Source organism: Neodiprion fabricii, chromosome 3 (assembly GCF_021155785.1).
Source record: "Neodiprion fabricii isolate iyNeoFabr1 chromosome 3, iyNeoFabr1.1, whole genome shotgun sequence".
Classification (NCBI taxonomy): domain Eukaryota; kingdom Metazoa; phylum Arthropoda; class Insecta; order Hymenoptera; family Diprionidae; genus Neodiprion; species Neodiprion fabricii.
This window is the reverse complement of record NC_060241.1, coordinates 27,074,028-27,088,005: the sequence shown is the minus strand read 5'-3', so window position 1 is coordinate 27,088,005 and position 13,978 is coordinate 27,074,028. Positions and strand designations below refer to the sequence as shown.

The 13,978-nt window shown below is 41.9% G+C and overlaps 1 protein-coding gene across 4 annotated transcripts; it reads left to right on the top strand.

The window, feature by feature from the left end:
• The first annotated feature begins 2,934 nt into the window (after nt 1-2,934).
• LOC124179179 (eyes absent homolog 4) lies at nt 2,935-12,451 on the top strand. 4 transcript variants are annotated; one of them, XM_046563366.1, is made up of 10 exons: nt 2,935-3,315; nt 7,790-7,894; nt 8,268-8,389; nt 8,609-8,771; nt 9,272-9,452; nt 9,606-9,741; nt 9,932-10,021; nt 10,189-10,463; nt 10,702-11,158; nt 11,260-12,451. In XM_046563366.1, exons 3-10 carry the CDS (start codon nt 8,278-8,280, stop codon nt 11,439-11,441), a joined length of 1,596 nt encoding a protein of 531 aa, XP_046419322.1. In that variant the 5' UTR covers nt 2,935-3,315; nt 7,790-7,894; nt 8,268-8,277; the 3' UTR covers nt 11,442-12,451. The 4 variants fall into 4 exon arrangements, with proteins under 4 accessions (XP_046419322.1, XP_046419321.1, XP_046419323.1 ...); XM_046563365.1 differs by lacking the exon at nt 7,790-7,894 and having other exon boundaries at nt 2,936-3,315; XM_046563367.1 differs by lacking the exon at nt 7,790-7,894 and having other exon boundaries at nt 2,937-3,315; nt 10,189-10,454.
• Nucleotides 12,452-13,978: the final 1,527 nt, after the last annotated feature.

Below are 13,978 nucleotides of genomic sequence, written 5' to 3'. Positions count from 1 at the left end.
TGTCCCCTGTACCTTGCCTCGACCTGGACTTCGCTGGGTTCTTTCGGCCTGGCCTCGTTTGCTCTTTCACCGACATTAACGCACACGCCCCTGACTGACACGTACGTAGAAGTTTTCCCCGTGGAAGACCACCCCTTCGCCTCGTCTCTCGAAAGGGTCTGCCTTGTGTTTTAAATCAGTTTTCTCGAGAAGGGCATTCAACCCTACCTCCCGATGATTGGCCAGCTTTTCCTAATCGTCGCTGGGCCGGCCCGCCGGGTTGCCTTTTCATTTTGCAACAATTGTGAGGGGTCTCGCTTTTTTAATAGCGAAGAAACTGGTTGACGCTCTTGTTCACCGCCTCTCTTGCGCGTCGTGCTGCGAAGCCACCACCCTCGTTGTCCTCGTCAACCGCGGTTGCGAAAAGCTAACTTACAATTACCTGCGGTTTTTACCGACTAGTCTTTGTCTGATTTCAAAGATGGGATAAGTTTACTCGCGTCGTTGTTAAGAGGACAGAAAGAGCTTGATTTCTCGAGGTTATAGGGTGTTGCGATAAGACTTATTATTCATTTCGTTCGGTACTTCACCTTGGTAGTCTTTTGAAGCTTACAATCGTGTCAAGTTCGGAATGGTTTTTCGTTATTGAAATGACTCAAATCCGGAAAACTCAGTGTAACGAAAATTTTACGGGTCTCTTTCCTTAAACACATTTCACTTAAAAAAGGATGTCACTTGGAATAAGTGCTTGGTAATCTCTGATTTTCCATACAGTTAACCGAGCTAAAATAGCACTGGTTCGTCATTACTATCGGTGCTTTGATTATGACGCATTAATATTGATCTAGTTTTCCTAGTCGAATATACTATTCGTACGAAATTATGGTATAGATAAGTATGCTGATATGTTATTGTTTCTCCGTATTTTTTTAACAATTATTACAGCAAATATTTGACCATACGCAACGCCATGTGTCACTGCAACAATAAGCGTATAGTCTTCACTACTGATTGTAATAGTATACAGTAATCATAACTATTATCTTTCACAATATTTTAAAAGTTGGGTCAATCGCAGAACATTCCAATTTTACAGTATATAAAACTGCGTTTTTTATTTTCGCCAACTACGGTGGTTCTAACTATTTATCCTACAGTTGCTCCCAACATATACGTATGCTATTTTTACCTTCCCACTTCTTTTCTCAAAGAGAAAGAAGGATTGAAAATTATTATAATCACCCCTGAAGTGAAAAGTTGCGTTATCGCTAGTATCTCGACGTTACAAGGCTTAGAGAATCACCTCCAACTATTTTCTGTTGAATGCCTGGGTATATATGCGAGGAATTTTTAAACCAACGACATCTGTAGAACGATTTCAACGGATTTTAATGATTCAGGTCTCAATCGACGCAGCTTTTCTTAAATTAGAACAGACTAAATATTGTATACGATCAGCCTAGAAGTTTTCGAATTATTTGAGTAACAAAGTAAAAAAATGTTTCAAAATCAAATTTGTTAGGCTATGTTTTATGGGCTCAAATCGCATCCCGGCGAAAAGTATTTAGGGTAGCCGCATCAAAATCAGCGAAATTAATTACTGGTTTTTCAGTGTAAAATCTATGCAATGACGTGCAAACACCAGGCAAGATATGGCGAATATTCAATTGAATCGGTATAAAACCACACGGAACTGACAGGAGATAACGCCTCGATCTGCAGTACGATTGTTTATGTATTCTAGCATCGCGCCATGACTTATACTCGACAGGGTGCAATGGAATAACGTTGTGCCTACACCGAAGAACATACACGGGCCTTCGCCCCTCATCTCGTGGTCCAAAAATCATTAATTAATTCCCTTCCCAAGGGGAGCAGTGTAGCCCGCAGCCCCAGGCAGTGTGCGGAATGGTAATCTGACGTAAGCACTGCACAGTGTTTCTCCTTTCCGACCCCATGGGCCGTAAGCAGGATGCACATTCGCCTATAATCGTGAGTAAAAAACGCCTGCATCACCCATAGTTTGCAAGAAAGCCTCTAATCCGTTGCACGCAGCAGCCACTTTGCAATTGCTTGTATATAAGTTGTTTAGAAATAGCAAGCCTACGACGGGCTGGCTTTGCAGTCTGCCCGCCAAGCGATGCGCGTCTAATCTTTAAATCTCTTAATCCCTTAATCTCCGAATCTCCCTAATCACCGACCCACTCGTATACGCCGTGAAATTCCTCGAAGCCGAAAAAATCCCGGCGTTTACAGTCCGTCAGGATTCATCCTGTGCCCGACCCGCGTCGTTCAAACGAACCAAAAAATTACCGCTTGCGGTTCACCGAACTTGCAGCGTTCACCTGCGTCGCATTTGTGCCAACGTTATACATATAGTAAACACAATGCAAAAGCTCGAGCTAGATGTGAGGAAACACGTACATCGATAGATGAAGAAGACGTGCAGATCGCCGTTTCTCCGGAATATCCCGGCGTGGGGACGAGGGTCCCGACCTTTACGCCTATACCCGGGGTTTTGCGGGTCGGCGGGGGCGTGAAACGGGGTGTTAGGTGTTAATAATCGAAAGAACGAAGTGCAGCGGGGGGCATCCGCAGGTCGACGTAACGCCAAGCGAGTGACAATTATTCTAATAAGATGATGCCTCCCCCCTTTCCCGGCGTCCGTTCCACCGGCCGTCGGCGTCCTCGTCGACCCTCGAGGGTCCCCCTCCACCCCCGGCACCCCTCGCGCTGACCCTCTTCGTCGGGGCCATCCTCCGTCCTTCTCGCACGGCTCTCGGGACCCCGTCTCTCTCCGATTAACGGTGAACGAGAGAGAGAGAGGAGAGAGGAGAGACCACGTGACTACGGAGCGGGGGTGGCAGGCGACATTTCGCATGCTCAGAACTCCACAGGCTGCAGCAGCATCACACTCGGCCGAGCCGATAGAATCCACGCAGCAGGAGCGAGTACGATTCGAGGCCGGGGAGCGCGTTGTGTTCCGGATCGGTATAATTCGGCCCCGAGAAGTACGGGGCGGGTATCGATAGAGGGATAAATTTTTTTTTTTAAAACACTAGCTTCGTATCGTTTTATACCCACGCGCCCGTATCGCCGCTCCGCAAGCACACCCTCTGAAACGGGAATGTTTCGCTTCAACCCTTGCGAAGGGACCTGACGTCGTCCTCCTCGTCTCGGGATTCCACATCCTCATCGCGGAGGCGTCGCCGCTGACATCCACGACCGGCAATTGCGGTGTGAAAAAAAAGTGTGTGCACCGGATGGCGGCGAGGATGGTGGTTGTGCCAAAGTTTTAATTGGATTACCAAGGCTCGCCGACTACGGAGAACCAAGGTTAGAGACGATTGAGTGATTAGACGAGAATCGAACAACCCCCGCGAGTCCTAGTTGCAAACTCTCCGCGAAATATAATTAATATCGTACCTTAGCCGATCGACGATTCGCTCTTACCCTTCGTTCTTATCGTGTATCCTGCAGTCAGTCAGATTCATCTCCGGTTTGTACGAACCGCGAATCGAATTACAAACACGATTCTCTCGCGTACTCGATGCTCGTACCTTTGCACTGACGACCTTTGTGCAACTGTGTAAACTCATTTTCCATCGTCGATGACAAACGATTATCAACACCTACTGCGGCATGTGGTGTATTTGTATAATTGAGGCAACGACGTCTCAATCCTGTTCCATCGACGTGACTGTTGAAATTCCAAGCCTCGGTACGTACACCTATTCGAAGTTACTACACGTGCAGAAATATCGAAATCGGTATGCTGTTTTGAACAAATAGTTATCGTCTGTCGTTTGCATGTTTTTGCTAAAATTTTAACTAACCAAAGAGTTATGTAATTATGAGCGCAAAATCTGCCCAGCTGCAGTTACGTGTTATATCGTGCAATCCTACGGACGTGGAATATTTCAATGTGTATCGTAATCTAAACGACGCCGACGTCACGTGCATAATTGATTGTCATTCGCAGCAAGCTAGATAATAATAAGTAAAAGACGCCGTTGAGGCACAGTACGCGATGCGTGTACATACCTACATATGCGGGGGAATTTGATGATCGATAACGTACGTCAACAGGTAGATGGCAAACAATACTTAGAAATGTTAGAGTTAAGATATTTTTCGGTTAACAGCGGTTATCGAGTCCTGAAAAATTCTCGGGTCAGGTAAATATTATTACAGTATCTGTACGACACGTGCATTCGAGACACTTGAAACTCAAATGCCATCTCGGTGAAAATAGAAATACGTAGAAATTATGCCAGTGTCGACCCTGGGTTCAAATAGTCCGCGTGTTACTGACAATTAAAAACTTTGAACCGCTTATTTGGTCATGTGTAACTCATTGTGCCTCCCAGTTTACCTCGTCAACGCTAATACGTTTTAATTGGTAAAGAGAACAATCGCACTAGCATATACAAGTAACGAGGCGCTAGCTCTCTCGTTGCACTATAACTCTGAGAGTTTACAATAAAAAATTTTCGCCTGCCTCTGCCACAGTATAGGTATATTCGCCGATCATTTAATAAAACTTGAAAATACGTTGTCAAACTTTGTTCCACCTGATTCGATTCTCGCCAAACGGTCTCCGAGGATTTTAATTACTTTATTATTGGTCTTCCACGCAATCGGTAATTCAAAAAACATACACCTTCAATGGATGAATAGCTGAATTTAATTTTGGAAGAAACGGCATGATTTATAATCGCATACAATTAACGTATACCTAAATTAGTTTCGTAATTGTTATACCTCCGGTTTGTATCAGAGAGAAAAATTCAGACCCAAATGCTTGTAGCGTGAGTATATTTCTGTGCTTTGTAATAGTATAAATTTGACCCCAGCTCATGCAGGCTTGGCGATCAGCTATGCATTTCAAAGTTTCACTAGAACTTATGAGGGAAAATTTTGAGCGTGTCGAAGGGCTTTGTATTGTTCCCCGTACAAAGAAACTGCAAAAGTTGTTTAATTACGTATTAAAACGGTATTTTTGGCGTAGCGGTATGTTTAATTTACGTTGTCTAGGCCTACAAGCTCAAATGTGCTGCATGTGTTTTTGCCCGTTGCGTAAAGTGACAAATTTTCGACGAAATGAAAAAAGAACCAAAAAAAAAAAAAAAACTAAGCGAAGGTTGGCCCGGTCTTGCGGGTGACATCCGAAGTCACGGGGGATTTTCTTTGTTCTTTGTCCCCGACCGCCGGGCTGCATAAAGCTTCGGCATGTAAAAAAGAAAATAAAATAAATGGGAGAGAAAAAACGACTTTCCATCAAAAAACACGAGCGGCGGTATAAAACGGGTTAAGCTATACGTAGTACAGGATATTCTGAATCCTGATTCGAATCTCAGTTGTACCGACGGGTCGATAGTCACGGAGATAGATACGAAATAATTAGTGGTAGGGACGCGTGTAGAATGCGCTTTTTGGCAGAATTTAATAAATCGTTACAGCCATCTTCACACCGACTCAAAGACAAGCCAGCGTCGCATGCGTTTTGCTATTCATCACCGTTGCAGGTCACACTGCTGACAAACCCTCCGCAGCTCTAAGCACTTTTTCTTGATAAAGAAATAACCCGCTCATATTTATTTGAGGTATGTGGATGCACGTATCTACTTGCATAGAGTGGTCAGTTCCATGCAGCGTAAACCTCGACTGCACCGTGTATCGTGATCGCAGTATACATTACAGGCTCCAAACGTTTTATTAGTACGAAGAGAGTTATCCCATCGCGGTAATTTTGTACATGATCCTATAGCAATGAACCATCGAATGTAAACATAAATGGGCACTTTAATTATGGTTATAGATACGGTGTGATTGAATCCTTATTCATTTGATTTGGTATAATTTTATCACTAGTCGAATTCACTGGTTCCACGATTATATGATACAACGGTAAGTGCAAGATGTGTAAATCGAGTGAATTTCATTTTTGGGAGAAAAATAATGAAGCAGAGAGAAATATCCATTACATTTTGTAAAATAATCCAACAAGTCTACTTATATATTGAAAAAAGCTCACTCATCACTTGAACTAGTGTTTGAATTTTGCGATTCACAGTGGCGATATTCTTCCGCTAAAAATTGTTATTGAAGAGCATCGTTTCTATTATTACCTTGGCGTATAAGAAGTAACTTCCGCACTGACAAATCAAAGTGAACGATTGAATTCGCGCTGAACGATATATGCAGTCAAAGTGTAATCGCGTAACCGGCTACACTACAGCGGCACTAAATTTCTTCAAGGAACGTATCGAGTTTCAAAAAACTTTGTGAGTCATCACGTGCGGCTGCGCAACGGACAACCACTGTTAGCTGAAAAAGTTTACACCTTCTCCGGCACAGAATGAAATAAACAATCCGTGCACCTACATATGCGAGAGATCGGATATATAGTGCAGTCAAATATCATTTGGCACTCGTGGAAAAGTTTATTGTTCCTGCATGTTGGACTGGCATTCATTGTCTTACTTGTAAAGTACAGGTTTTTAGATTCTGTTAACAATTTCGTCAACGTACGTAGAAATTATTCTGAATTTATTCACGAGTTTTGTGGAAAATCTCTCTGCGCACATTGACGTGCAAATTAAAGTTCATCACGAGACTCCCGAATACATTTGACTTTTAATTATTGGAACCCTAGAATTGCAGATATTTTTGTAGCTCGAACCCTTTCTAGGTATACAATTATTCTAGAATTCTCTGTAAAAACTATCAAAGAATTTTCCAAACTGTTCCAATTCCCACGTATAAAAAACTTCGAAGGACGACAGACTCTCCCTTGTGTCCGTCGAACGTCTTTTTCGTCTAATTTTCTTGATTCCAACAAAGCATTAATCTAATTCTCGGAAATTTCTGCCATCCTAACTTGTACGATATTGACGTACGTGTAATAAATTCACTATACCTGTGCCGAAACGCATATGCATATTGAAACGACGATACCGGTTTTGTTGTTAAGAATCACTTCGCCACGGGACTTCGCCGCGGGATTCGCGATCTTCTCGCGTAGCATACGAAAATAAGCCCATCGATTTGCGGTTCTTCGACAGGAAGTCCGGGCACATTGGTCCTGCCTAATCTGATCCGACATGACAATCCATATAAACTACAATTACATCCATGTACAAAAAAAATTTCCCTGCACCCTTACGCTCACATCCAACGTGCAAAAATTTCGATCTTAAGAGGTGGATATTCCAAAGTGCAGGGACTGCCGGTTCTGGCACGGAATTAAAGACCGGGCCTCTTATCCATTCCCCAGGCAAGCACTGGACTGTGCTTATCTAATCGCGACTGCTTAGTCTGGGTGTCTAATTAATTGTCGACGTTGCGAAAAGTGGCCAGCTCTTGAGTATTCTTCGCGAGAACGCTGCGGTCTGTATATAAAGAGTGCGTATTTAAAATCTTTATTTAAACACGGACAACTGAACACTTTTCATAAACGCGACACTGTAACTTTTTTTTACAGGTACGTGAGGTTGATTCTGTACCTTCGTACCTACCGAGTTTGAGCTCGTTTCGGCAGGAATGCTAAGCTTGACTCAGAAAGAAGTAGCTTTTTTGTTGTTTACAAACGACGCATCGCTCTAGCATTTATTAATTGAACATGACTTTAATTCTTGTTGGGTAAAGGTGTCGAGTGTACAGAAAATCGGGACGTAACAAAAGCTTCGATATCGTAACCGTGAAGATGGAATTTCCGGGGTTACATCTATCTATCATGATTTCTGACACAAAATCGCACTTTTAAGGCTCGAGGAAAAACTCGATGTGCAGTATTAGGTGTTCGCAGGTAGGAAAGGCGGAGCGCAGCGTAGACAGTGACCTGGCAACATGAAAAATACGTAACATAAACGCAGCGAAAGGCAGTTTCATTGGCTCGCCAGGAACGATCTTGGTACGCCTCCACCGTACCTTGCCACCTCCCAGACACGCAATTGGCCGCCAATAATGAATTTTTGAGTACCCTCCAGCAGGCAGTGCATCGGCTATCTCTCCGATACCCTAACTATGCCTGCAGGCGCACCTCGGTTTGGCGGTCGCTTTACGGAATCCATAAAGTCCGGGATCCACATTGACCACTTTATCATAAGATATTTCCTGGAATGTATGAGAAGAGATTTAAAACAATTCGCGTAGTGCATATCGGGAGAGTCATACAGTCCACAACTGTTGATTTTACTCGTATACAAGGGAATCCGGTCTGCGGATCGAAGTTTCAAATCTTTCATTCGACAAGTATACCGGTATAATATGCGCTTATGTTCCAGATAAGGTGATATGTTAACCGAAGACAATGATCCCACGAAACCGGCCGGGGTTCTAGACAATGCTGGCAACGTGTCTTCGTCAACGGAAGCCTCCGTCCAGCATCCGCGCACCACGAACAATGGTAGATAAAATCTTTGGCCCCCTACGTTTCTTTCTTCGCCGCACGGAGGGCGTTCTTAAATCTCAATCGGCACTGAAGAATCGCATCTTGGATGACACCTGCACCCCTATATCGATAATCCGAATAAAATAGATAACAGAACAAATGATCCTTGAAGTAATCAAGTTACAACAACAAGTTTACATGTGAAGCGGTGCGTAACAGCGCGAAATTTTCCAGACACCGAGGTCAAAAACGAGGTCCAAGAGTGCCCGGAAAGCGACAACGTTCCGGGGGGTGAACTTTACATCGATGAAAGTGCCGAAGACAAGGAAGAGTATCCTGACTCCATGGAGAAGGCCGACTACAGTTCGTTGTACGGAGCAAATCAATATTACAACAGGCACGTTGCGTGTGTTTCGTCATTACTATATACTTATGTTTCTCAACGAGGTTTTAATAATCCAGGCCGCCTTGCACTGCATTCTCAACATTATGCCTCAAGTTACGAGACAGATCGCTCCGAGTCCGCTGCTACACGCACGCGTAATACAATAAACAGTATCTATACTGTACGAATGTGCATAAGTTTCACTCGACTCGACGCTCGATCGATCCGTGACACTTGACTCTCCAACGCTGAATCTTGCACAAACATTATAACGGAGTCTCAAGCCGCTTGAAAGCATGATAGATATAAAAATTTTGCAATACTCCTGCTCGTCTTATTGAATTCGCACGAACCTTGGTGCTGTAGGATCGACGGTTTGGCCAAAATGAGTGATCGTTTCTTGTTCTTATGGCTAAATTTTGGCACTGCGAGATACGAAAATTATTCGATTAGATTTTTGGAGAAAAATTTCGAAAGATCAGAGGTGATTAACCAACCGACGATACTTTCAGCTTGTACAATTCACCGAGTTACGGGACAACAACGAGCTCGAAAAATACTTCGCTGCAGAGTTCCTACCTGAGCTCGTACACCGCCCCTGGTGCTATGGCTCAGTACTCGAGCTATGCAGGATACAACAGTGGATCCACCACATTTCCATCTGTCGGGCAAAATATATCGTCGGCATCCCAAGTACGTATCGTAATTAAGGACGAAGGATCCTGAATTGTTGCGTCGGATGTGACGTCGATTCCCCCCCTTCGGCACAAATTGTTTCACGAACAATAATATCCGATAGAACGATGTTCGCATGCATTTTTTATTTTTTGTGCATTTGTATTTTAGAAATTAGACTACAGCGCTTACAGCAGCACCCTTTACGGAAATGATAGAGTTCCACTGCAGTATTCCGGATACTATCCAATGCCTGGCTATCACACGACACCCCCGTCATTCAACATTAGCAATTTAAATTTCACAGGTACGACACAATGATTTGTCATTTAAAGGAAATTAATATACATTTCTTAATGCGGTGTGTATCATCGAGGAATGATTTAGTTTAAAATTAGTAATAAGCCGGTTCTTTATCGAGTACAGTTTCAATCTGGCTTCATTGTGACCTGCGTGTTTCGCAAAAGCTGACAATTTATTTTGGGTTTTATTTCAAGACGACTCTTCGAAATCGGCGCTTACTTTGGACCCGCCATCTCACGAAACCAACGATCTTAGCACCACGCGGGAAACCACCAGCGTGGAGGGTAATTACATTTTGTTATTACGTCTACAACGATTGTCCCGAGCATAAATCGTTGAGGATTATTGAAAAATCGAGTAAGAATTTGGAAACCTAGGTGTAATTATTCCGTACGCCGCGTTTACCTGCCATGTGAGGGGGGAGGGTAATGAAAGAGGATATTTAACACAGGGGCGACGGCGAAGCCCTGCAGACGCGGAAGACGGCAGAGCGGAAGCGGAAACAGTATCGGTTCCGCGGACACGACGGAAGCCGGGCCGGACCGGATATTCATCTGGGACCTGGACGAAACCATAGTTGTATTCCACTCTCTGCTTACCGGACAATTCGCGACGAAGCATGGAAAAGACGCGCCGCTGTTGGCCCAGCTCGCTTATCGGATGGAGGAAATGATTTACAACTTGGCCGACACGCATTTCTTTTTCAATGACGTCGAGGTGAGTGCTGTGAGTAAATATTTTTGTTTCGTATGCCTGTCCTAATTACGTTAAACCCGTCGCGTTAAATTTGATGTGAATATTTATTATAAAGAAAATCTGATGGAAATGTGGGTAAATTACGGCAGACATTTTTCAACACAATTTCAATCTGACAAATAGGCAGGGAACTTGACGGATTCCGGTGAACCGCAGACGTTATACTTTGAAGTTCGAGACATAAGAAATATGTTTTTATTATTTGCAGGACTGTGATCAGGTCCATGTAGACGACGTGTCGTCGGATGACAACGGGCAAGACTTGTCGTCGTACAACTTTGCCACCGACGGTTTTCAGTGCGCATCGGCCAACAACGGTATATGTCTGGCTTCCGGCGTCAGAGGAGGCGTCGACTGGATGAGAAAATTGGCCTTTCGCTATCGGAAGATCAAAGAAATTTACTGTAATTATCGAAACAACGTGGGCGGTCTTCTCGGTGCTGCCAAGCGAGAACAGTGGCTTCAGTTGAGGACGGAAATTGAATTATTGACCGACAATTGGCTGACTTCCGCCGTAAAATGTTTGAATTTAATAAACAAGAGGAGTCACTGCATCAACATATTGGTAACCACTACCCAACTCGTACCAGCCTTATCAAAAGTACTTCTATTCGGAATCGGGGGAATATTTCCCATAGAGAACATTTATTCAGCGACAAAAATTGGTAAGATAAAACGATACTATGTGGCGAGTGGCGAGTTTCAAATACCGTCGCCATTTTCGAGATTAGGGCAAACGGGACAATTTCCAGTAAAAATTTTTCAGGAAAGGAGAGCTGCTTCGGTCGAGTTGTGGCCAGATTTGGACGCAGATGTACGTACGTTGTGATCGGCGACGGATCTGACGAAGAAACGGCTGCCCGGGCGCACAATTTTCCGTTTTGGCGTATCAACAGTCATTCCGACACCCAGGCGTTGTACAACGCTCTGGAAATGGGCTTTCTATAAAATAGAAAAGATATATTGAAAATTATTTTAATAAACAATGCCATTGATCAACGGTGTCGCTAGTCAAGATGCACCTTCGCTAACTGATCGGAGAGTACCGAAATTGGCAAAGGTATTTCATATTTCTATTCGCGGCTAGCCGCAGTTCTGCAATAATTTCGTAGATACATTATTTACCTCATTTTCTGGACAGATTTTACTAGAAATATTGTTTTACCGACACTCGACGGTAATTAAAATTTTTTTTTCGAATCACAAACGTAATAAAAAAAAAAAGAAATTAACAAAGAGAAAAAAAATGTAAATACTGTTCGAAAATCCAACAGTCACTTTTTCCCGGCCTCCTCTACACTCATTGCAAGTAAAACATTTTGAATCTGCTGTTGAATTTTCTGCTCTCCTTTCTTACCAGCGAGGTAATCATCTTTTCTAGAACCTGGAATATCATTCCTATTATGTATTTGTTATACGTACTATATACGATGCATATCGGGGATCGCGCGTCCTCGAAACTCGGCCAAATTAACCAATAATCGGATGTACGCGATGTATTGGTCCAGGGTCCACAAGTGATAGAAAACGAAAGTAAACAATTAAATTATATCTATAATTATATGAAAATTTTTAAACGAAACAAACATTAGCGAGCTTCTGTGTGTGTGTATAGATATGAAATGTTGAGGGAAAAATATGAAAAAAGATGTAAGGTGTCATTTAAATGTACTTAACTAGACATGTAGCAATTATTATTGAGTGTATACGATATAAATAACAAACGGAGAAGAGGCCAGTCAGCATTGAACGCCTCTCAGCAATCAAAGTGCTGTTTGTGCATTTTGAAATCTCCGAAAAGTTTCTCAACTTTTGTTGAACTAACTAAATGCTGGTGAGTATACTTGTTCCATTATCCATGGCGATGATGCAAAACAAAAAAAATACCCTGCTTAAGGCACGACCGTACAGTCGAACATACATGTGTCCCGGTTTACAGACACTCCAAATTTTCGTCTTTAAAAAAAAAAACAATAAACAAATATACGAACGATAATGATGAAAAATGGTAAACATCTGAGAAATCCTCAGGACGCCTTAATAGAAATATTTTCGTGCCAAATTTGCGAATATTGAAATATACCCCACATTTTCTAAACGCGTAGCAAAAAATATTAAATTAATAACTCATGTTGGTTCCACAAGGCATTACGAATTTTACAGCGGCCTAAGAGTATAAAATGGATGATAAATGCGATAAGTGCGTAACGTAATATTCTACACGACAGTTTTGTCTTTAAATATAGAGTATTCCAGCGTATCGAATGTAACATACTGAAAGAAATTAGTACTGCAGCGTGTAGCATGTAACGAGGATGACTTTTCGTCTAATCTACAGTCGTGCCTGAAGAAATTACTGACCTACTTTGTTATTTCTAGATTAATTATGAAAGAAAAGATTTTCCATTTCTACATTCCGCTAGCACAAATTAATTGTGCACAATATATTGATATCCCGACAGTGTTACGCTTAATTTGTGCGAAACCAATGCGCGATTTTGTATTGATCGTTTACCTGAGATGTATTTATCTTCGTTGTATGTTGTAGAATTTAAGATAAAGTTACATATAAAGCACAAAAGATGCCCATGTTCACGTCAAATATAGTATAATTGAATAAGCGAATAAACTCATATTTTTTTATACCTTCACAGATCATACGGAGGTAAACTATAGTTCAATAACATTGAAGAAAAAGTATTTAAGAAAAAAATTATCGTAAATATTCAGCTCACACGGTACGAATTAATCGTTACACTGTACCTTTCTATGTATTATAGTGTTTTAAATATTTAAGTACCTCTATACTTGTTTCTGGATAATGATTTTAATCAAGAGCAGCTGAAGAGTAGTCCCTCCAGCTGGTAGATTATTTTCTCATTGTTTATTTCGTTTCCTAAATATTGATTAGTCGATATGATTGTTACCTAACAGATATCTTTATAATTCGGATCCTGTTGTATATGCCAATAAGCAGAAATCACTCGATATTCAAATATTTTACGTAGAAGCGCCAAAGTGTTGACGGAAATTTTTATGTCCCATGTCGAATTAACAAAATTAGAAAATCGTTATTTGAATCGAGCTAGTCAACGGGGGACAATTTTTATTTAAAAGTCTCACTATTTAAATTCGTCGATTACGACTTATAAACGGTTTCAAACCTTTTACATATACAAAAATTTGCAGAGAACAAGGCTTATTTTGTAAGAATCGTACTTTCGAGGTTTGCTGACGAGTTTGAGTTACTTGTTAAGCTGCTTCTACAAGTGACAGTTATTTGGTGAAAGAATAGCTTACGTTACTTCTGTTCTTGAGTAAAGAGTAAATCTTCATTTAGTTAAATTTTTATTGAGATGAATTATCTAAATCTAACTTTTAATATCTTCCAGATTCGCCTCTTCAGAAATTATGTAAAATTAAAGAATTGAAACGCACCTGAATCTCATACGACTTACTTACTTTGTAAAACCAATGCTGCTCGT